At 54.3% G+C, this 21578-nt stretch overlaps 8 protein-coding genes across 8 annotated transcripts; 5 read left to right on the plus strand and 3 right to left on the minus strand.

Annotated features, from left to right (window-relative positions):
* Positions 1-105: 105 nt before the first annotated feature.
* On the plus strand, positions 106-944 carry B0H18DRAFT_1114551 (IGPD-domain-containing protein; the record flags this gene model as incomplete). The annotated part of the gene is made up of 5 exons (XM_048033132.1): positions 106-243; positions 315-406; positions 461-554; positions 609-793; positions 848-944. The coding sequence occupies 5 exons, from the start codon at positions 106-108 to the stop codon at positions 942-944; spliced, it is 606 nt and encodes a 201-aa protein (XP_047898533.1).
* On the minus strand, positions 822-3709 carry B0H18DRAFT_1180972 (CDC45-like protein-domain-containing protein; the record flags this gene model as incomplete). Its single annotated transcript, XM_048035961.1, has 9 exons — positions 822-1358; positions 1414-1767; positions 1832-2292; positions 2426-2583; positions 2661-2674; positions 2732-2884; positions 3018-3056; positions 3265-3396; positions 3498-3709. The coding sequence occupies 9 exons, from the start codon at positions 3707-3709 to the stop codon at positions 1220-1222; spliced, it is 1662 nt and encodes a 553-aa protein (XP_047898534.1). The 3' UTR covers positions 822-1219.
* A 201-nt stretch (positions 3710-3910) lies between these two features.
* Positions 3911-5741, minus strand: B0H18DRAFT_977675 (uncharacterized protein). The gene is made up of 4 exons (XM_048044271.1): positions 5329-5741; positions 5193-5263; positions 4922-5134; positions 3911-4871 (listed from the first exon to the last, which is right to left on the minus strand). The coding sequence occupies exons 1-4, from the start codon at positions 5688-5690 to the stop codon at positions 3958-3960; spliced, it is 1560 nt and encodes a 519-aa protein (XP_047898535.1). The 5' UTR covers positions 5691-5741; the 3' UTR covers positions 3911-3957.
* A 50-nt stretch (positions 5742-5791) lies between these two features.
* Positions 5792-7793, plus strand: B0H18DRAFT_977683 (Scramblase-domain-containing protein). Its single transcript, XM_048044272.1, has 10 exons — positions 5792-6196; positions 6261-6319; positions 6376-6515; positions 6571-6625; positions 6649-6727; positions 6837-6954; positions 7009-7024; positions 7084-7188; positions 7277-7355; positions 7418-7793. The coding sequence occupies exons 1-10, from the start codon at positions 5874-5876 to the stop codon at positions 7458-7460; spliced, it is 1017 nt and encodes a 338-aa protein (XP_047898536.1). The 5' UTR covers positions 5792-5873; the 3' UTR covers positions 7461-7793.
* Positions 7794-7971: 178 nt separating this feature from the next.
* B0H18DRAFT_869493 (Metalloprotease) lies at positions 7972-11501 on the plus strand (the record flags this gene model as incomplete). Its single annotated transcript, XM_048040025.1, has 17 exons — positions 7972-8367; positions 8446-8545; positions 8596-9065; positions 9117-9427; positions 9479-9927; positions 9989-10068; positions 10118-10248; positions 10301-10412; positions 10464-10513; positions 10567-10621; positions 10673-10793; positions 10843-10886; positions 10940-10947; positions 11000-11122; positions 11181-11244; positions 11299-11409; positions 11463-11501. The coding sequence occupies 17 exons, from the start codon at positions 7972-7974 to the stop codon at positions 11499-11501; spliced, it is 2664 nt and encodes an 887-aa protein (XP_047898537.1).
* Positions 11502-11697: 196 nt separating this feature from the next.
* B0H18DRAFT_484199 (uncharacterized protein) lies at positions 11698-12569 on the plus strand. Its single transcript, XM_048038253.1, has 3 exons — positions 11698-11968; positions 12016-12261; positions 12357-12569. The coding sequence occupies exons 1-3, from the start codon at positions 11894-11896 to the stop codon at positions 12402-12404; spliced, it is 369 nt and encodes a 122-aa protein (XP_047898538.1). The 5' UTR covers positions 11698-11893; the 3' UTR covers positions 12405-12569.
* A 479-nt stretch (positions 12570-13048) lies between these two features.
* On the plus strand, positions 13049-15124 carry B0H18DRAFT_1114556 (initiation factor 2; the record flags this gene model as incomplete). The annotated part of the gene is made up of 8 exons (XM_048033133.1): positions 13049-13076; positions 13130-13220; positions 13274-13541; positions 13595-13681; positions 13733-13947; positions 14006-14550; positions 14613-14921; positions 14973-15124. The coding sequence occupies 8 exons, from the start codon at positions 13049-13051 to the stop codon at positions 15122-15124; spliced, it is 1695 nt and encodes a 564-aa protein (XP_047898539.1).
* Positions 15089-16678, minus strand: B0H18DRAFT_484096 (chord-domain-containing protein). The gene is made up of 7 exons (XM_048038252.1): positions 16443-16678; positions 16066-16389; positions 15978-16001; positions 15819-15926; positions 15647-15766; positions 15474-15581; positions 15089-15413 (listed from the first exon to the last, which is right to left on the minus strand). Exons 1-7 carry the CDS (start codon positions 16617-16619, stop codon positions 15228-15230), a joined length of 1047 nt encoding a protein of 348 aa, XP_047898540.1. The 5' UTR covers positions 16620-16678; the 3' UTR covers positions 15089-15227.
* Positions 16679-21578: the final 4900 nt, after the last annotated feature.

Below are 21578 nucleotides of genomic sequence, written 5' to 3' on the forward strand. Positions count from 1 at the left end.
GAACACAGCCGTGGATTGACTCGGCGCTTCGCGCTCAGCTTCAGCAAGCACTCGTTGAACTGGAAGCCTGCTGCTGAGGCATCCGAGACTCACTGCGTTACACAAATGGCTGCGAGAACCGCAAAGTTAGAGAGGAAGACGAACGAGACGCAGATCGAGGTCTTCATCAACCTCGACTGCCAGCCAGGCTCTGGTAACGCGCAAGAGATCCAAATCTCGACTGGCATTGGGTTCCTGGACCACGTACGTCGCCGGTCTGTTGGTCGAGGTGCTCAAGCTGTCGTCAAATCGTTCTGATGTGACGTGTTACGCAGATGTACCATGCCCTTGCGAAGCACTCGGGCATGTCCCTGACCATGTCCTGCAAAGGCGACCTCTGGATAGACGATCACCACACTGCAGATATGTAGTGCCCGTGCAATGTCTGGGTAATGCAAATTAACATCGCTCGTCTGCACAGGACAGCGCGATCGCACTGGGCACTGCGTTCAAGCAGCCTGGGTGAAGTTCGCGGCATACGTAGATATGGCACGGGATTTGCCCCACTTGACGAAGTAACTGCCTTCAGCATGTCCTTTCTTGTCTTCAGATTCTGATGATGCGGCCAGGCCCTCTCGCGCGCCGTCATCGACATTTGCTCAAGGCCTTACTGCTTTACTGACCTCGGGCTGAAGAGGGAGAAAATCGGCGACCTTTCCACGGAGATGTTCCCACACATATTCTACTCGTTTTCGATAGCAGCCGGCGTCACTCTTCACGTCGATGTCCTCCGCGGGGACAACGATCATCATCGGTGAGCCCACCAACACTGCTTCACCCAGTACATCCGGCTAACTAGGATGCGTAGGGCCGAGTCCGCTTTCAAGGCGTTGGCCTTAGCCATCCGCCAAGCAATCGAAAGAACTGGCGGCAATGATATCCCCAGTACGAAAGGAGTCCTCTGAGTTGCGCCCGTGGGCCGTGAAAACATGTATCGGGTCTACCGGTGGAAGCATACAATGTATACTGGAGCAGCTGTCTTGTTTCAGCATGTACTAGGAAGACGCACACGCTCTATATATATTGCTAAGTTAGAATGCGACACACTCGCGATGATGCCAGAATACACAGGTACACATTACAACCGCGGACTACTCATTACAGATGTATTAGGCATGACATTGGCATGGTCAACAGCTGCGCAATCAGATTGTCGTTGTCCATCTTGCTACAAGTGGTATCAATGCCGCTCGCACAGCGTTTCAAGGAAGACCTTGAGATCGTCCTTGTTTATCTCCAGGACACTCGTGTCGAATGAGCCGTGACGCGTTCGCGCGTTGCATCGTTCTTTCGCGTCCAAAAATGCGAGACCGAATTCACTAAACAAAAAATCAGCGTCACTTTCATAAAACAAACCCCGCCAACGCTACGTACTTCTTCCGGACGTCACCATAATCCAGAGCACCCATGACACCCACGACGATGTACGTCCCTTCCCTCTCGTTCATGCACGCTAGCACCAACGGCAGACTCTTCCGCTTGCTTCGAGAGAATGCCGCTTGAGTGCCCGCTAGGCGATCGCGAAGCGCTTCGACGAGCCAGAGTGCAAGGCGGGAGAGCACACCAGGATGCGCAAACAAGGCGAGATCCGGGCCTTGAGAGAGGATGACGACGCGGTGCCCGCGTAGTGTGCGAATATCGTGCTTGTCGATGATGGACGAGCCCTGACGCATGATCGCGCGGTGGAGTGCCATCGCGAGTGGAAGTGCCTCGCGCAGTCGGACGATGCTACAGTGCGCATTAGCACCGACATTCGTGGCTCGCACACAAGGAAGTGAAACAGAGTGCTTACTCGTTGAGCGCGTCGAACGCAGTCCAGAAGTTCTTCACCCACCACTGCAGCTCTGCGCTGCCCCCGTCATCCTTGCCATCGACGTTCGCGAGTGCGTTTGAGGTCTTCACAGCACTCGCGGCGCCGCCCGGTGGGATGTTTTCGCGCTCCTCGTCCCTTCGTCTACCTTCCTTGGCGCCATTCCACACGCGGCCCCCGCCAAACCACTCTCCGCCATTTCGCGCACCTTCGACCTCTACCTCCATCCGCACACCGCCGGCCACGTCGAGCAGCGCGGAGACCGCCTCGACAGCGTCGGCGGCAGAGAGGGAAGAGAGCGGTAGCCATAACACCGCGTAAGGAGGATATGAGAGCTCGACAAGCCCGTATTCGGGTGCAATTTGGTCGAGCTTTTGCCGAAGGGAGAGCTTGAGGTCTTTCGCCATATGAGAATACGGCTGCTGCGTCTCTGGTATTGAAAACTGTACACCCAAATGCGTGAGTGAAGCCGCAGAGAACACTCGAATGAACTCGTGTCACTCACCCCATCTTCGCGAGCAGCCCCGTCAGTCGCTTCTTCCCTCGCTCTTTCCAGATACCGAGTTTACTAGCTACATAGTATGAATGATACATCGCATCGTACACATTCCAGTGGCGGAACATCGTGAAGCGTAGTTCGTCTGAGGCGTACACGGACGTGTCGTCGGGGTTCTGGGGCTTGAAGTCATATTCGGCTGCCGCAGATGCGGGCGGAGGGGGATTGAGGCGCGCGACTCATCGTAGTATATAGAATGATACTTGTCGTAGTCTTCGCGTGATATTCGAGATGTCGTGTACTGATATGTGAGACCCAATACTGCGAGCCTGGCAAGTACAGTCGCATGAGGCATCGCGTCAGCATCGAACAAACATACGACCCACCAAAGGAGGTCGTTGTCGACGCGCTCTAGCACGGTCGCCAGAATGTAGATTGTACCGGAGGCACTTTGACCGTGCCACGTTCCAGACATGTAATGTTCTCCAATCGCGCCGCGTATTCCGCCCGCATTCTCTTGACATACGCGCAGACCGGCGCTATCGAGCAATATAAGCGTACGGATACTAGTGAATATGCTTGGTATGCTCACCTCAAGCCTGCGTCGTTTTCGGGAGGGTTCCCTTCGCCTAATGATCTTCGCTTGCGCCCCGAGGGCTCTCGCCTTCATACGACTCTTCGTCCTCATCTTCTTCAGCGACTCTTCGTCGTCTTCCGAGTCGAGGTCAGACTCGTCAGTCAGAATCAGGCTCCGGCTCATACTATTCCGTCGTCAGTAGGTGATGGGGTCTCATGCATGTATATAGATGGTCCTCACAGTTAGGGCTCCCAGCTTTCCTCTCCTCTTGCAGATGCTCTGCTCCACCGTCATCCCAAATGACAATCCGGTCACCATTCTCTCCGCCCCAAAACCGTGGACAAGTTCTGAGGTCTTGACGAGTCGATGACATGCACCGTCAGCCGTGGATCGAAGTCCCCAAACCATTCCGAGGATGGCAGATCGAGGATGGCACCCATGTTTAGGAGAAGCAATGTGTGCAGCTGCACGACCCTCAGCACGTCATGTTCAGCGCAGACCATATCAATGATACTCACGTCGGAATACGTAGCAAGCTCGTCTCTCATGCGCTCAAGCTCAGCGTGGCCAGAAACGGAATAATCCGGTACATGACGTCGTCCTGCTTGAAGAGCTCCGCCAGCATTTGTGCGGCACAGAGCGCATCTACATCAGGGGCTACGAGAATGATGACCGACGAGGCGGAAGTGGTGGGGGAGCGACGATGAGTGGCGAGGATCTTCGCGTAGGTCTCGCCATAGGAAGGACGCGTCTCTGACGCGAGATGTGGAGGGGGCAGGTAGACCATTAAGTGCGCCGGCTACCAGTCTGCGTGAGTAGAGACAGAGTATGGGACGCAGAGTATGGGACGCGAGCAGTCGCCGCTAGAGTCGGGCCAGCGCGGTGGAAGAGAGATCGTGGGTTCGTTGAACGCGCCACGGTCAACGCGACGGACGCGGTACACGTGACCATACCGCGTCTGTGGCTGAGACTCAGGGTCAGTGGGACAGACGGATGGTAAGCTGTATGGTAGCATTATGATGTGTACTGCGACATTTAAAAGAACCATCTCTTCGACTCCTGCACATCCCTCCTCTTGCCTCGAATCCCCCAAAGACCCCAATTGGTTTTGACCATCACGCGAGGATCGAAGTCTGCTACCTCCCACTTCTCGCTCCCAAATGCATTTGGCCCCGGAGTGATTACCCAGTCGAACTCTCCGGCGACTTCAGGGGCAGTCGAGAGCGATTTCACATCCCGCTCCACATCCGCGGGGGAGAAGCCGGTCACGAAGATGGGACACTTGCTTGCCAGCAGCAAGGGGATAACCGGGCCCCACTCCGTTGGTGAGGCGATCTGCAACAAGGGTTCTCCAGTGACCTCCGAAGTCGAGTTCGGCGATGGGAAGCCAAATCCAGGAGAGAATAGGACGAAGCAATCCGTGTATGGGTCAAAGGTCTCCTGGAAATGCGCGTGCACGTCCATGTATCCGGCTTGCATGCCTGTGATGGTGAGTTGCGGCGTGTAGGGAACTGTGTAAGAAGGGACGCCATATTGCTGAATCGACTCCCTAGTGCGCTTCAGTCGTGCAATCGGCGCCGGAGTAGGAGGCTCGTAGATGTTCGGCACATAGACAGGCTTCTCGTCAGCCGACTTTCCATCCGCCTGTGATACGCTTTCTGACGACGAGTCTGTTGACGATGATTGCTGACCATCCGAGCTTTGCGGCTGCGGCTTGTTCGTTGGTTTCTTCAGCTCGCTCGCGGGTCTCGGTAGGGACACTTGAGGGCCAATGAAGTAGAGGTGAAACAACGCCGCAGGGAAGAGCAGGCAAAGCTGCTCCCAAACGTGCGGCGGTAAAGACGACTCTGCCCGCGCACCCAATACAAAAATCCGCGCTTGCGGTTTTACTGCAGCTGCAGCCTCCACTTCAGGCGCACCAGGAGGGACGTGCAACGTAGTCCGCAGAGCTTGAAAGCAGTGAATACCGCGGCCGAGAAGCCTCGGACTAAACACTCACCAGCTAATGAGCGACTCCCCTCTGATGTGAGCCGCTGGTTGCGCAGCGTCAGTCCACTGAATTGATGTAGGACGGACCCGATCGTGATCGGGTAGGTGAGCAGCTTGCTCGCATGCCGCCGCGACCGATCCGTGTCCATGGACGGGAAATTTCGGGTGTACCAGAAGACGTCCCAGTTCGCGAAAGAAATAGCAGCTTCCGAGTCTTGGGGACCTGAAGGGTGTCGCCACGCTCAACTCAATACACGATACGATGGCAGGCTTTGCCGCACCTGGTAGCTCGAACTCTCGCATCCTACGCCCACTCCTCAGGTCATGCTCGTCTTCATTCACCTCCCTCAATCTCGGCAGTATTTCTTATGCTCCGTATCCATCCTCCAATGCTCCTCTGAACAGTGCGTGGGCCACCCACAGTCTGGACATTCAAACTTGACCGCTTTCGGCTGGGCGTGCGTGTGGACATGCGTGCCGCTTGTACCCTTGGCTTCAGCTGCACAAACTGGACAGGGTGCGAGCTTCTGGACTGCTTCTCCGCGTGCACGGATCGCAGGGAATGGCGAGTTGGAGAACGGGTGGAAGAGGTCGTCCTGACTGAGCACCGGCGCGGAGTCCTTTTTCGTCTGCGCGGCGTTGGATTTCTTGAACCATCCGAAGAGTGTGCGTGCCTGAGTTGCCGGCCTAGGGCGTGCGAGGGTGGGTGGGCATAGTTGAGGACGCGAGCGGCCCAGAAGATGGAGTGGGGGCCGCTGTGTCGCTGGAGGACGGAGCATCTGCCAACGCAGGTTGTTTGTGAAAGACGACTTGCGACTCGCCGAAGCGCGGGGACTCGCCGATCGAAGGATGTCGCGCATGTGGCTAAGAGCGAGTTCCCCGAGCTGCCGGCCGTGCCACGCACAACTGCATCCTTGCCTCCACCACGATACTCGTCTTTGGATTCAACCTCTTATGCTGCTATGATTGTACTTGCAAGATCAACGGGCCTACTGTTGAAACTACCGCGAGCACAGTCTGTCTTACGGCCGCTTGTCCTAAGCCGCGCCTACGCGCTCTCCAGGTTCCCTGAACGAGGCACTGGCAGCAGTAGACAGCGCCCCCGAGTAACTCTGCGCGCAGAATCAGCGAGGGGACCGCATGGCTTTGATAGCCCTCCGCAAGAAGACCGGCCCTCGTCAGAGGAGTCGCCGCTCTGGGACGAAAGCCAAAGAGGTCCTTTCAGTGATCCCGAGGACGGGTTGAAGAGATTGCTTCTGGGCCATGAAGAGCTTGTCGTAACAAGGTGGGCTGTTTTTTGACCTGCGCAACATTTCCTGAGTGGTAGCAGCTTGCGTCTGTCTCCTTAGGCAGATAGAGATGCTCAACATCTTCGTCGGGTTTGAGCAGACGAACCGATATGTCATTAGTGAGCTCCGTCTCTGTCACCGGATCCGAGCGCAGTGAAACTGAGTTGTTGTGAAGCAAATACGGATGGTGAAACACTGGGATTTATTGCTGAAGAGCCACGAGGGTTTTTCGCGACATTCGGACGTCAGATATTTCGTACGCATCGGCCATTCCGTGCAGTGGTCATGGATGCTTACGGGACGCCCGTCCTCTGGGTCTGTATCGCTTTATACTTTCGAATACAACCCTGCCTGATAATTATCATGTTAGGTTCGACGCCCCTTTGCGTGGATAAACTCCCGGATGTTCGTGCAACGCCTCCAAGGTTACAACACATACACCCCGAAGGCGAGCCTGTGCTTGATACATTTGGTGAGGTGCAGCAGCTATGGCACCCGTGGCGCAGACGATACGACCTGTTTCTCAGGTAGACTTTCTGAATTCTACCCACCGACTTTCGCTGATCGTACGCAAGGGAGAGCCCCAGCGCATACTTTCGGTTGCATCGGAAGCGCAACCAGAGCCAGACACTGAAGTCTTCACACACTGGCCAAGATAGACGAAGGATTCCTTGCTTGGTATTTCTTCCTCCGGGATGCGCGAGGGCAAGAGATTGCCAGCATCCGTCGCGCCTTTAGAGGCTTTGGTCGGGAGGTAATGTCCTACAGGACATTCGGCAGCAGACTGTACTGATCTCACGCACTGTAGCTATTCACCGATACAGGTGTGTGAGGGAGGCGTTATGGCGTGGAGATTTACTCGTGGTTCTGACGTCTGCTGAAGGCCAGTATTTCATTCGCTTCAGTTCTCTACCGTCAGACGCGGAGGATCCTACGCCGAGAGCCCCTTACGTTGTTCGCGACCTGAACCTTGAGGAAAGAGCCGTGGGTACTTTTTCTTATCATCAAACACTTAGTGCTGAACCCAATATCCTAGCTTGTATTGGCGATGTCTGGTACGTGCCTTGCCTCTGGAGTCTTCACGTCCGCGTCACTGATACCGTCATGCACAGTCAATGTTGACTTTGATTACTTCTCACACCATTCATCTGGAAGGTGAGTAATGATTGTGCCATCTACATGGAGCGGCCGAGAAAACCTTACTTGACCCTGTGCAGCCCCGGGTTTGGTATGTGGTTCTTCTCTGCAGGCGAAGACTAGATACATTCCCTATGAATGCTGTACCGAACTCTCAATTGCAAGTTGTCACTTCGTAGCACTTCGTACTATCTCACGACGAGAGAATTGGTAACCTCGGCCTGGTGCTACGGCAACTTGAAATCTCAATGCCAACCTCATATTGGGCTCACGGACTGTACATACGTACATGAACTGAAACCGTCAACGCAATCACAATATAGTAACCGCTCTTCCGTTTTCGTTTTCACATCGAGTGTATTTAGTCAATGCACGTTGAAACTGTGAATCCAGGAGGAGCAGCAGGAGGAGGGGGTCCTTTTGAATAGCTGACACGACGCGGTAAGAACGCGTCCGGTCGAGATTGCCCGTTGTAGTGCGGTCATGTGATGGAGCCGCGCTTCCGCGTCGAGTGGGAGCGTGCAGGGGACCACGCTCAGACTGCGCTCTTCCTCCGTCTTCTTGCCCTCGAGGCTCTCATTCCGCCCTTTCTTCAGGAGCATGGCGGACACTCGCGACGCGAGGCCGTCTGCGGATGAAGGTTAGAGTCACTCCAGCCCCTCATCATGCCAGTGAAACATTCCCGACGTTTCCTCCCCACAGAAACTGCCCCGCTCCTACAGGATGTGGACCATCCGGATGCCGACCAACAACCTCAACATCGTCTTTTACGTCTATCCTGCAGGAACCCCTCACTCCCCTCACTCAAGTGCTTCTTGTAGTAGCGTTGATATTCTTGCTACTGAGCTCCGTCTTCATTGGCCTATTCGCCGGCGCACAACACAAGCTTAACACATGGCATGGCGGTGACTCTCCTAGCACCGTCACTTCTACAGTGTATGCCACCACGACACAGACACAGACACAGATACAGACACAGACAGCGACTTCTACGTCCGTCTCGACAAGCACTGTGAGCGTGCCTGGCCCTGTGCCGACCGGTGCCCCGGACGAGGTGCGTATTTGCTCGGGTGATCCGCTACCTGTACGATGCCAACTACTTGAGCAGCCTACATGTCTATCCGCTGATTGTATCATTCTGTCGTCCTCGATTTTGTCTTCGTTGGACACTAGCCAAGATCCCTGTGAGAACTTCTATGACTTCGCCAGTGCGTCGCGATATTTGCATCCGTTGATTACTAGCTGAAGTATCTAACAGACGGCGGTTGGCTGAAGATTCACCCAATTCCTTCTGACAAGGGAGTGTTTGGGAACTTTGAGGCCCTTGCGCAGCAGAACCGAAGGGTGCTCCAGGAGATTCTCACGTCCGACGCATACGTCTCACCCTCGACGCTCACCACTTCGTACGACGCGCAGCTCATGAAGAAGCTGCGTGGCCTGTATGGGTCTTGCATGGACGAGGAGAAGCTCAACCAACTTGGCTCTTTACCTTTGGCGACCGTGACAAACAAGATCAGGAAACTGCTCTATGGCAAAGCTACTGTAGTCGACGCCAAGATACCTAAAGTCCTGACGAAGAAGATGACTGGACTGACGGCAGCTATTGCTTACCTCCACACTCGGGGTATCGGTGGTCTATTCTCCGCTGAAATTGAAGGTGACGTCGGCACTGACCCGAACTTCATGACGTTGTGGTTCAGTCAACCCGAGCTTGGTCTCCCGTCTAAGGTCAGTCGATGTGTTCTCGATATCCCATGTCTCTGAGGCTCGCTTGAACAGGAATATTACGAAGAAGAATCATTCATTGACCTCTATCAAGAGGTCCTCGAACGTCTTCTCGTTACTCTGTCAGAGGAAGAGGAATATGTCGATGGCAGTGAGGTCTACAGGCTGGGTAGTAGCGAGGCTGTGTATCAGGAACGCTTGCGCGTATGGCCGCCTTGGCCCTGGCCGCCATGGGGCGGTGATGATGACGGCGACGACGACGGTCATGACGATGAACCTGAACCCATGGACCCGGAGAAGGCCCACAAGGTAGCGAAGGACATCATCGCATTCGAGAAGTCTATTGCCAACGCAAGCTTGGATCTGTAAGTATCATCTGTAACGATTCGCTACGCGGGAAGCTGACTCTGTTGCAGTGATATTCTGTATCAAGATCCTATTGCGACATACAATCCCGTCCCAATTGACAACCTGACCGCCCAGCTCCCTCAAGTCGACTTCCCAGAGTACTTCGCCGCGTTTACTCCGCGTAATTTCCCAAACACTGCCATCCTGACGTCTGTGACGTACCCAACATCGCTGTCGGCCATACTGAACGAGACGAGTGCCGAAACACTGGAAGGCTACCTCGTGACGCGTGCAGCCCTCGCGTTGGCGCCTTATCTCGGATATGACACCGAGGCGTGGAAGGCAGTACGCAGCCTGGAAGAGCGCTTGAAGGGCTTGAAGAAAGGTGCGGTCGGTGACCGCGCGGAGTACTGCACGGCCGAAGTAGAGGCGGCGATGGGCTTCGGCACTGGAAGGTACTTCGTCAACGAGACTTTCGCAGGGGACTCGAAGAGAAAGGGCACCCAGATCATCAAAGGTGTGCGCAATGGAGAGTGTATCCCGATATTATTGCTGGACACTGACTGGGTCTCCTATAGACATCATCGAGACATTCAAGAGTTCTCTAGGACACCTGGAGTGGATGGATCAGAAGAGCGCTGCTGCCGCTGCGGAAAAGGTAATACACATTTATGTGTGACTTCATAGCGTTGCTCAACAATCTTTAGGCCGACGCGATTCGTGTCAAGGTGGGATATCCTCTGTCTCCGGACACAGAGAACCCCGCGTCGATCTTGACGTACTACTCGCGCGTAAACATCGACTCTGGGACTTTCCTCGAGAACATTCTCAGCAGCAAGTGGGTCTTCCGCTCATGTAGTCATGATCACTCTTAACTTTGCGTTTCTCAGCGCGAACGAGGAGTACTTGACATGGCAAAAGCTTGGCAAACAAAGAGATACCGAGGCGTGGGAGATGTACCCATCCACGGTCAACGCGTACTTCAACCCGCCGGCCAATGAGGTATGATTCCGCATGTCTACGTTACCAGTGTGTTGACTGGTTTTCCATTAGATCGTTTTCCCAGCCGGGATCTTGCAGCCACCGTTTTTCTCTCGAGTCTGGTGAGTGGATGCGATAATGCTGTGAAGCGCAAATTCATGAACTTTCATTCTAGGCCTGGATACATGTCATATGGCTCGTTTGGACAGGTGGCTGCCCATGAGCTCACGGTACGCCTGTACAGTTCACCTCAGTCCTGTTGCTGATCATCGGTTCCATAGCATGCATTTGACTCCGCCGGAAGACTGTATAATCAACAGGGCAAGCTTGAGCAATGGTGGACGAACGCTACTAGCGAAGGTTTCAAGAAGAGGCAAGACTGCATTGTCAAGCAATATTCTGGTGCGTAGTGTATCAAGGGGCTTGACCGAGGCTCATAAGTGGTAATCAGAGTATACCATCGACGACGGCAAGGGCGGGAAGATCCACGTAAATGTATGTAGAGTCTTATCTCTCTGGTCTTCCACTACTAACGATCTGTTGCGCAGGGGAACCTGTATGTAAAACGTGCGCATCCTGTCCTGTGCTCTCTGATGAATGAGCCACAGCACGTCCGGGGAGAACATTGGCGACACGGGCATCATTCAAGCATACCGCGCTTGGAAGGCGCAGTACGACTCTAGTTTTGCTAATGGCGGCGAATATCTTCTACCTGGACTGAACTTCACGCGGTAAGATATTGCAGAAGTCTAAATGCCTGCATCAATGTTGATATCAATGATGCGACAGAGAGCAACTGTTCTTCATTTCCTTTGCTCGTGGGTGGGCAAGGAACATCAAGACAGAGTCGGCTGTAAGTATATTATCTACCCAAATTGCGTTCAGTTTTGAACGCTGTTGGTCGCAGGTTGCCCGCGTTCGCACAGACCCGCATTCGCCCAATCAATACCGTGTCGACGGCACGGTATTCAATATCCCAGAGTTCGCAGCAGCTTTCCAATGTTCAGACAAAGCAAAGGTAAAATTTATTTTCTATATGACGTCACTTCGCTGACGAGCATTCGTGAGCAGCTGAACCCTCCGATGGAGAAGCGGTGTCTATTCTGGTAGAGAGCCGTGACATTATTTGTGCACGCACAACTGTATACTGTCAGGATATAATTATTTCTTATGAAGTGGGATGGAATCATTAGTCCTTGCCCTGAGGGCCGTCAATGTGTGGATGCATTGGATGTGGCTGACGGTTGGACGCGTCTGAGGCGAGCAATGCGACGCGCCCGTCAAACGCGAGTACACCACTCACGTGATCGTCACGCTGGCAGGACACGGCCAGATCGGCGGAAGTCGCAATGTCGCATTTGCAGTGACCGCCTCCAGCCACAGCGCCCTCGGACCGCAGGCATACCTCTCATCCCACCTTTCGTCGATGTCCCTTCAATAGTCTCTTAGTCCGGGAAGACCAGACTTCCACTCGTTCAATTCAGGCGTACTTCGTGACCGCCATGCACCACGCACGCCGTGCCGTTCACATCAAGCGTCCGCTTGTCCGTGCCGCTTCTGCAGCCGTTCAGCCTGCTGTAGGTATACTTCCCATCTTATGCCTATCTTTCTTACGTAGTGTTAGCCTAAACCTCTAGGAAAGTGGGCGAGGCCGGAGCCGGGACCTTCCTCTCAGAACTACGATGCCTCGACTACCGCCTCTTCTTCGAGGCCTCCTGTTCCACGAGCGCGTCATGGGGCCAACAACAATCACAGTCCAGAGATGACGACTCTCAAAAACCTCAACGACACCTCTGGCTCTGCTCCGCAAGCGCGTGCATGGGCGCGGCGTATCACTCCTGCGGAATCCCAAGGGAACAAAACCAACCTGGTTCGTGCCATATTCACTATCTCCGGTCACTTGCACGGTCACTCCGAGCCTGACAGTCACAGCAGTAGAGCGCTCACCATCCTCACCACCAAAAGCCTTCTCCAATCCGGGTCAGCGGGATGCGCTTCCACATCTGGCGTTAAGAGATTCGGCACCTCATCAAAGGACGCAGCACCACACCGTGGTCGATCGGATAAACCAGCTGACACTGTTGATCTTGTACGCTCACGGTTGCTAAGGGCACGAGTGCTCAGGGCTCTCCCTCGGCTACCTCACGGCGCTCAGGGACACTGGGTGACATCCTCAGTAAACAGCGAATCAAGCGGGATTTGGAGAATGCTCAAGCTGCGCAGGAGGGCGACGAAGACATGAAGGAGATGTTGGGGAGCAGATGAATACTGAGACAGGCGGGACCCAGTTGGCTGGTGCTGCTCGGCCAGAAGTTGAAGAGAAGGCTGAGGTTGACGAAGTTGATGTTCCTGAGGAATTCGAGTCAAGCCCCGCTCCTGGACAGACAAGACTTCGCGCGTAAGGAGAAGGAGAGGGGCTCCGTCGTATCGAGGTTGAATAATGGCGAAGAGGAAGTCGTCTTCCAAAAACGATCCGCACTCGCGGTGATGAGCAACATGTCCAAGCGAGCCAAAGGAGAAGAAACCAAAGTCGACGAAGCAGAACTCTAGGGTGTCAAGCGCGACCTCTTCATCCTACCGTGGTGACTGTAGGTAATTTTGCGAAGCTCCTGAAGGTTCCTCCGAATGTTCTGCGTCGGAGGATGATCAGAGTGGGCATGGATGTGGAAGCCTCGTATGAACACCGTGCGTGCGCAGTGCATTGAAGCAACATTTGCATGCTCAATCAGTCCTCTTAGTGCTGACGTCTGAGTACGCCTCACTTCTGGCGATGGAGTTCGGCTGGAATCCCGTCGTCAATGACGAAGCCGCTTTTGATATATATCCGCCGTGAGTTGCCAATCCTCGTTTCAATGACTCCAATCTGCTCACCATGTGCATAGTCCCCCTCACCCTCAGCCTCCAACCCTTCCGCTCCGCCCACCGGTGGTGACTATTATGGGACATGTCGACCACGGTAAGACAACACTGCTCGATACGCTGCGGTCCGCATCCGTCGCGAAGGGCGAGGCGGGAGGTATCACGCAACACATTGGTGCCTTCTCGGTCCCTGTGCCTGCGAGTGGCAGCGGTGGTGATGCTCGAACGATTACGTTCCTCGACACTCCAGGGCATGCTGCATTCTCTGCTATGCGCGCCCGTGGTGCGGAGGTGACGGACATTATCGTTCTTGTCGTAGCAGCAGACGACGGATCATGCCGCAGACGCGCGAGGTGATCGAGCTCATCAACAAGGAGAAAGTCGGAGTTGTCGTGGCTATCAACAAGATCGACAAGCCTGGCGCGGATGCGGTGGGTGCTTTCCCCATTGCATTCTGTATTGCGACTAATCTGGTGCTGCAGAGCAAGGTTGAGCATGCTCTGCTAGCAGCGGGCGTGCAGCTGGAGACATTCGGCGGAGATATTCCCTCCGTGCAGGTCTCAGGCTTGACCGGGCAGAGTCTCGATCAGCTCGTCGAGACCGTTTCCGCCCTGGCGGAAATGCAGGATCTGCACGCGGAGCGCGAGGGCGCCATACATGGCTATGTCATTGAGTCTAAGGTTCAAAAGGGTCTTGGGTGAGTTGACAGTTTCTGTCGGAAGCGCATGTCGGGCGACTGATTGTATCTCAATTAGACCTGTAGCCACCGTCCTGGTTCTGCGGGGATGTTTAAAGCCGTCTGACCATATCATTGCCGGTCTGGCCAACGGCAAGGTACGCCTTCTGCATGATGCAAATGGGAAGTCCGTCAAGACAGCCTATCCCGGAATGGCTGTTACCGTCTCGGGTTGGAAGGAACTTCCGAATGCAGGAGACGAGGTCTTGAAGGGATCCGAGTCGGAGATCAAGAAAGCGCTCGCGAATCGCGAGCGCCAAGCGGATCTGGAGGCGACGTTGGGCGACGTCGAGATCTTGAACGAGCAACGACGGCAGGATAGGGATCAGAAGGAGAAGGAGGAGGCAGCAGCCGAGGCTGGCGAGCAAATTGAAGAGGCCAGGAGCAAGGAGAACGGCCCGAAGGAGCTCAGACTGATCATTAAGGCGGACGTGAGTGGCAGCGCGGAGGCTGTCGCAGGTGCGCTGCAAGGGATCGGAAACCACGTCGCTCGGACCAAGATCATCGCGACTGGTGTGGGCGATGTGAGCGAGTCGGATGTCATGAGGGCGAAGGCTGCGGATGGTGCGTGCAGCCAGTGTTCGTCCGGCAGATAACCTAATTTGTTATTCCCCTCTCCTTCGCAGGCATGATCGTCGCCTTTGCAGTCGGCGTCCCTCGTCCCGTCCAGAGCGTAGCAGCCTCTCAGCAGGTCCCATGGATTACTTCAACGATTATCTATCGCCTGATGGACGATGTGAAGGCGAAGGTCATCGGGCTGCTCCCGCCGATCATCGAGAAGCGCGTGACAGGCGAGGCAAACGTGCTGCAGCTCTTTGACATCCACATCAAGTCGAAACAGACGATGAAGGTCGCGGGATGTCGTGTGACAAATGGCCTGGTGGAGAAGAACAAGATGGCACGGGTGATTCGCAACGGGGACACTGTTTACGAGGGTACGTAAGGACTGGCTGCAGGGGGACATGGATTGACGGGTGCTATTACAGGACGTATAGAGACGCTGAAGCACCTCAAGAGAGATGTCACGGAGGTCTCCAAGGGCACTGAGTTCGGCATGGCCTTCGGGTCCTTCAGTGACCTCCGCGAAGAAGACATAATACAAATGTTCACACAGATAGAGAAGCCAGGGATTCTATGATGGTTGCACCAGCAGTTGCGTAGAGTTACACATACATCTTCATTGTCTGGACTAGTCTACACAGTCTTGTAAGGCACGCTAATCCCGCTTCAATTTGCATCAACTACGCCCCGGGCGGTGGCGATGCCGCCTTGATCTTGTTTTGGTCGTCTAAGATGATCGACTTTGCGCCGATCGTGCCCGTCCTGCCACCCACACCAAAGGTGATATTAACTTTGCCCAAATCTCGGACCGACTTCTCAAGCACTGGCCAGCTTCGCGCATCCGTTTTACGCAGGTCGAGCTCGACCTGATAACATAGTATACTTAGATTCATTAAATGGGACAGCGACGTTCGCGGGAGACGAACCTTGGTACCATAGTATTTGAATGACGATGCCGATGGATCAACGGGCCCAAAGAGCTCAATCGATTTCTTGAATCGCTTCGACGCAGGGAGATAAAGGTCTAAGTGGATCTATGAAAACATGCGGTCAGAAGACCATTCGACAGTTCACTTGCATGGATAAGTTGAACACTTACGGCGTTCTCCTCGATTTTCACTGTACTACGCTCCTTGTCCGCCTGCTTTGCGAAGACGGAGACGTGAACATCGGCCGGGGTCTGATAGTGGTCGATACGGCATTCCGTGAATTGCTCCGCCTAATTCACGCGTCAGTGACCGGTTGAAAGATCTGTCGGTCGTGGGACATACAGAGGTTTCCTTGTTCTTGGGCACGAACAAGTGTCGACCGGTCTTGCATCCTTCGATCTTGAGGAATTCGTCGAACTCCAGCACGCGACGTTTACAGCACAAATAACCCTAGCACAGCAGATAGAGCTCCACCCGGTTCCTTGAGATGCCGCTACATACCTTGCTTCCTTCATGGAAGATCGGCTATGTGGATAATGCCTCTATGAAAATGTGTACTACTAGGACGAACTGAGGCGGAGGTACCTACCGCCTTGGGGTGGTACGTACACGTCGCTTCCGGCCGATCACCCTTCCTGTTTGCCCCGTCGCTTTCATACAGCGTCTTGCATCCATTCCTCTTGCACTTCGTGCCAGGCGCAACAGACGCGCTGAGGTCGTCCTCCTCCTCGGGCTCGGGAGCTGCAGGCGCTGATGCGATAGAAGAAAGCGCGATCTGTTGAGGCGCGAGTGTGGTAGAGTATGTCTCCTTCCCGCCTGCCTGCGTCTCTGTCAGTTTGAGGTTTGCGCCTGTGGATGGCTTGGCGGCGTCGGTTTTGGGTGCAGCGTCTGAATGCGGGCCATTGGTACATCCCTATGCAGAATGAACGCAAGTTCGTGTTGATTCTCAAGCTGACTGTGACGCACCGGGATCTTCATGAACTCGTCAAAGTCGAGCACGGACTTGTTCACATCCGAGCAACACGACCACGACTTGAGTCCTTCATGGAAGACCGGTGCGCCTGGATGATAAGTGCAGCTGTCGCCCTTGTTCTCCGCAGAGTCATACTCCTGGCTGCATCCTCGGTTGGTGCAGACAGGCATGGTGAGTGCAGGCGAGTGGCAGGTTGCAGTGTCAGTGGGGACTGAGGAGGATGTCTGGCGCCGGCGCGTGCACAGCGCGTGCACAACGCGACACCTGCCTTTTACGGCATCCTCCCGATCGATCGAAGCTGCCAGAAGCTTCGCATGTGTTGGTCCGCGCTCGGCCCGGCATTCCGAGTCGGTCACTGTATGTATATTCACTCGATTTGGAGCTCAACAGCAGTCATAGTTGTTCACTCCTTTATTAGTACATATCCATGTCTGCTTTCAATGTGCTGGGTTGGCCATGACAGCTCCCCGCGCCTTTCAAACACACATAGGCGGAGTCCATCTCGCTTGGTATTGTATCACGCCGGACGCAGCGGACATCGACGGCCAGGTTGAGCCAGGCAACGGCGACCTTGGCCACGGCGGCCCAGGCTGAACAGGGCAGTGTCCGGATCACTGAATACCAACGTCCGACGACCTCCCCTCCTAAAAGCACTTTTTGTGCGGGGCCCAACGGTGGAGGACGTTACTAGCTCACTTTTTGAACATGACCAATAGCTAATATTTCATTCAGCTCTGATTAGGCTGCGCACAGACATGACAAGGTGTTACGGGGGAATGGTCTATGATCACAATGCCTGAAATAATGCGACGTCGGGCTTGTATAGACTGGACGTTCGCAAAGTGGATGGGCGTCATACAGACGAGGTTCAATGGCATACCGCCTAGTCTCGCAGCTACTAGATCCCAGACTTATGCGTGGCCATACGAAGCGTCCAATCCAGTGGGCCGGGATTTGGGCACTGTGCCCGGATTGTGGCTGGGGCATGCGAACGAATTTGATATGCTATGTCGTCGCCAGAGATCCACCTACTAGACTGACGGAGAGAAATGTGATGAGATAAGCTGAACACCAAGCCTGAGCCAGACCGCCGAGGAAAGACTGGCATAGCGGGAAGCTCAAGCCTGAAGCCCGGCCTTACAGAAATGTGTCTATACACTCCTCACCTGTCGCATGGACGATTCTTGAGCGCCTGGTATGTGGTCAATATTCATAGCTACTGATGTTTCAAAGAAATTTAAGGGGTTTCGCCCGCCACCTAGGGCCCGGGGCCTACCGCCTGTGTGCTGGAACACTATTTCTGGGTGTCCGCAGCAAAGCTACACCTGCTCTCGGAGTGCACGTAGCTCAGTAAAGTGGTAAGTATTCACGGGTCAGTTGATAGAATCACAAAAGGCCGCGAGTCCAGGGAATTTCATACCTGGAGATTACCCGCAGGGGTGCAGTGCAGATCGCCGTGCGCCAGGCATCTGGCCGGTCTGAGACCATCCCACCGCTCTTCGGGAGTGTGCACATTACCACGGCATGTGTCGCGACTTGTGCTATGCACCTGGACGTGGCCGAGCCCCGAGCTGCGCGTCAGTGATCCGCGTTCAATACAGAAGATTCAAAGCGTACAACATTCAGGAGCATGTAGTCCATGCGTTCGTACGCACTAATTGTGATGCCACGGCCGTTGAAACCCTGTGGCCTGGGAGTTGTGCCTGCCAGAGGACGAACCGGGGTACGATATGTCACGCAATTGGATGAGACGCATTCGTGCAGCAGAGATTTCCGCGCGTCCTCACAATGGTATTTGGCAATATCATAGCGAGCCTGAACGGCGCCGAAGCGTTACATACCATGAGAACTTACCTGAGCGTCATTGTCATCGATCTCGTCGCAGCGCCTAGTTGATGACCGAGAAGAGGGCTAAGTTACGCTTAGAACACCCTTACGGCGGTTGTTGTTCACAGCCATCTGGATCTGCAAATGCAGGTTGCGTCAGTACCGTGGCCACGAGTGTAAAGAGGGCATTCTGTTATAGCGAAAGTACATTTGGCGGCGAGTCGCACCATCATGCAACCTTGCCTTTCTAGTCAGACTCCATTTGGTCAATTCACGACCGGCGGGCATGGCGCGGACGTTAATGTTCTTCCGCTTCATTAATCTCTGTATGAGACGCCTGCAGAAAGCATGTCAGGTACATGGTCTTCCTCAAGTAGCCGGCGGAATACTTGTCACAAGCGTGAAGCATCTCACGGCCCAGATTCCAGATTTGAGGTCGAATGCCCTACAACGGGTTTATAGGTTGGACGCGCCCGTTATAGACGGTGCACAGTGTGATCGGGTTAGGACATCATCAACCAGGGATCGAGTTACTAGCCTAGGCGCATTGAGAACACCACCACTGATTAAGCGAGAAGCGTGGTTAGCGTCCGCGTCGAAGTCGTGGCGCTGGGAAGAGGGGAAGTGCAGGTCAGATGACTACATGCGGCAAGGGCCTGCAAATGTTCGCAGGGTGATTGTCAGCAAATCGTACACAAGGACGACTGCGGACTTCACCGTTGTACGTGTAAGGCGAGGCGCTGAAGCTGATACGAAGGAAGCGTGTATTCCTACCCATCTGTCGGTAGTATCGTTGACGACGAGATTGTAAGAGCGGTTGGCTTATTGAGCAGAGATGCTGTGGAGCTACGCGGACAGGGAAGGTCAGCCGTGCAATGCGCATGGTGTTACGGGAGAACCACACCCTGGATCGTGGAACTACTCCCTATGTTTGTGCATGCCGAGTGTCTACATTGCCACGGACAAGCGCGGCTTTTGAGTGGCGACACCCGCCTACGTACATACGTCCGTTCTGGCATCGTGAGGCGAGAAGAAGGAGGAAATATTACATGACATGTTCACACAATATCATGGTGTCTGAACAGCTGTCGCGCGGTGAACGAATGCTGTGCTGCGTATCGTCACGTCTTCTGCCCATGTCCGACCAGTACAAACATACCCATAAAGGACGCGAGGTCGAATAACTTTGCGCGTCTCCGACAATTCTCTGCTGTTATCCGGACATTGTGTACATGTTCGAGACGTCACGTCCAGTTCTGCCGAATGGAAGTCTCGCCAGCCGAACAGAATAACGGCGACATCCTTCATGAATATTGGTAGCCGGACAAGTTGGTGATCCCCGGAAGTTCGAAGGCCAGTAGCTGCGTTGCACCAACATTCCCAAGGAAGCTCAACCCTGAGTGGATATTGTCAACGCGCCTGTCGTATAGTGTTTGCATGAAATGAGTCCGCTCAGCTTCTGTCGGATCGCCGCTGGGAGAGACCCTTTGTATCCGCCTTCAGCGTCATACGGAGTGAACAGATTACAGGTCAGTAGCTCCGTCTAGTGATGGACTGACCATTATCCTCCGCTGACCGGACGGACCGCGACAGGCCATGCATCTCGGCACCACGTATTAATCTTCGCTGCATTGCCAACGAATACATGATCGTCTGTGCTCGTATCGGACGACACATGGCATCACAGCGGCGATGAGCGGAGAAATCTCTCCAGACACAGACCCGCCGTATTGTCGGGGATAGCTGGGCATAGAAGCTGCTTTAGAACGGGAACTGGAGCCACTCGGGCAGGCGGAGATGCTGACTCAAAATATAGGGTAAACGCAGAGCTTCGCGGAATTCGGAATCGAGTCGGCACCAATGCATGTCATGGCTTTCCAGGAAGATGAGACCTAGCGCATCGCATCAGCGTCAGTGGAATGCCAGTGTACACACCGAGGGAGATCAAGCGACTGACTATAACTGGCAACTTGGGATGGGAAACCGAAAATTCGCTCCATGTCATGGTCAAGTGCGCGAGAATACCTGGACTTACTGCCTTGAAACCTCGGAGGGCCCGTGTTTCAATCAGCATATGTTGCGCCGGATGGATATGCTGTCATAAACTTGAAGGGCCATCTGTCGTCGCAAAGCTATTGAGCAGCGTTCAAGTTGTCCTATCACTTCATGAATTCGAACGTCTCTTAGCCAAGCGCCTGAGTCCCGTTCTCCAGTGCTCAGCGGATGGTAGTAGCAGGTGCCTCATGTTGTATGGGAAGTAGTAGTCGACGCGGGAGGACATGCATGTGTACAAAATTGATTCCACTGATTACAGCCACTGTGGCGCACATTTTGATGGTAGACCCTCAGCTCAAACTCCGCCAGATCCTATATCCTTATATGGAGGTAGATGAAAGTGGCTTGTTCTCAGTCCGTCGCCTTGCAAGTGACGGCGCACTCCGCAACAGCGGTGGTCAGCTGGCCTTAGCACACATCTCATTTGCATCGGTACTGATTTACAGTTAAAGTACTGTTACAGACACACAGCGCTACTCACGTCTAACCGGTAGTAGTTCATTCATTTGGGTTCACCGCACTTCGTCCCATGTCACCGTGACGGTCACTAGTAAGCTACAAAAGCACGGTCTCAAGGTTGACGTTGCTGACTGCCTCAACGATGATTTTTCGCTAGGACCGACTTATCTTTGGATGCGATCACCATGGCTCTCCTGTCCGAGTCATCCTGACCGGGGTCCGGGTGCGCCGCACAATAGTTGATGGCCAGATCATCACGGATCCCGGAGTTTGGCCTCGGCCTACGGCAGCAGCCATCCCAACGTCTGTGTTCCGGGACTCAAGCCATCCCCCACAATGTGGTGGCCAATCAGCGGGTAGCCTTCTTTCTTCTTCAGGTGTAAACAAGGTTCGTACGTGTGACCCGTCAGTGAAGCAGAGGGCACGGCTCATGCGCGCATATTCTTTTACCGGCGATGTGTTGACTATGATGGGCTAGCTCGCAGACTGGAACGACAGCGAAGCGGAGTCAATCTTTGCTTCGACGTCTGCACCAGCACGACCGATCAGAGACTCAAAGGCGACTTCTGTGGGCGGGCTGTTTGACTTAATGCGTGCCATTGACACCGTTTCCCCGTGCTCGTGCTCAGCGCTCAGCGCTCATTGCCAGTGCTTGGAACAAACCCTTCCCCGTCTTCCGCGGGATTGATTTGCAATGCGGACGGCTCTAGATTTGTATACATCCAACGGGCCAAACACCAGGATCTTGCCGTCCACCAATCTTAGAGAGTGACGTCCACCCGGATACA

Source organism: Fomitopsis serialis (assembly GCF_022376445.1).
Source record: "Fomitopsis serialis strain Sig1Antser10 chromosome Unknown B0H18scaffold_5, whole genome shotgun sequence".
Lineage (NCBI taxonomy): Eukaryota > Fungi > Basidiomycota > Agaricomycetes > Polyporales > Fomitopsidaceae > Fomitopsis > Fomitopsis serialis.

Excerpts from the sequence above, each read along its gene's own strand:
- B0H18DRAFT_977675 (XM_048044271.1), bottom strand. The coding sequence starts at position 5,690 with ATGCTCCGTCCTCCAGCGACACAGCGGCCCCCACTCCATCTTCTGGGC. Across the intron at positions 5,264-5,328 it reads TTTGAATGTCCAGACTGTGG|ATTGAGGGAGGTGAATGAAG; the intron begins GTGGCCCACGCA and ends AATACTGCCGAG. Across the intron at positions 4,872-4,921 it reads GGGGAGTCGCTCATTAGCTG|CTCTGCGGACTACGTTGCAC; the intron begins GTGAGTGTTTAG and ends ACTGCTTTCAAG.
- B0H18DRAFT_484096 (XM_048038252.1), bottom strand. The coding sequence starts at position 16,619 with ATGCCTGTCTGCACCAACCGAGGATGCAGCCAGGAGTATGACTCTGCG. Across the intron at positions 16,390-16,442 it reads ACGAGTTCATGAAGATCCCG|GGATGTACCAATGGCCCGCA; the intron begins GTGCGTCACAGT and ends CATTCTGCATAG. Across the intron at positions 15,414-15,473 it reads TCAAATACTATGGTACCAAG|GTCGAGCTCGACCTGCGTAA; the intron begins GTTCGTCTCCCG and ends CTATGTTATCAG.
- B0H18DRAFT_977683 (XM_048044272.1), top strand. The coding sequence starts at position 5,874 with ATGATTGTACTTGCAAGATCAACGGGCCTACTGTTGAAACTACCGCGA. Across the intron at positions 6,516-6,570 it reads ACGGGACGCCCGTCCTCTGG|GTTCGACGCCCCTTTGCGTG; the intron begins GTCTGTATCGCT and ends TTATCATGTTAG. Across the intron at positions 7,189-7,276 it reads CCTTGAGGAAAGAGCCGTGG|TCTTCACGTCCGCGTCACTG; the intron begins GTACTTTTTCTT and ends TTGCCTCTGGAG.
- B0H18DRAFT_484199 (XM_048038253.1), top strand. The coding sequence starts at position 11,894 with ATGCACCACGCACGCCGTGCCGTTCACATCAAGCGTCCGCTTGTCCGT. Across the intron at positions 11,969-12,015 it reads CTGCAGCCGTTCAGCCTGCT|CCTAAACCTCTAGGAAAGTG; the intron begins GTAGGTATACTT and ends ACGTAGTGTTAG. Across the intron at positions 12,262-12,356 it reads AAGGGAACAAAACCAACCTG|CCTTCTCCAATCCGGGTCAG; the intron begins GTTCGTGCCATA and ends CACCACCAAAAG.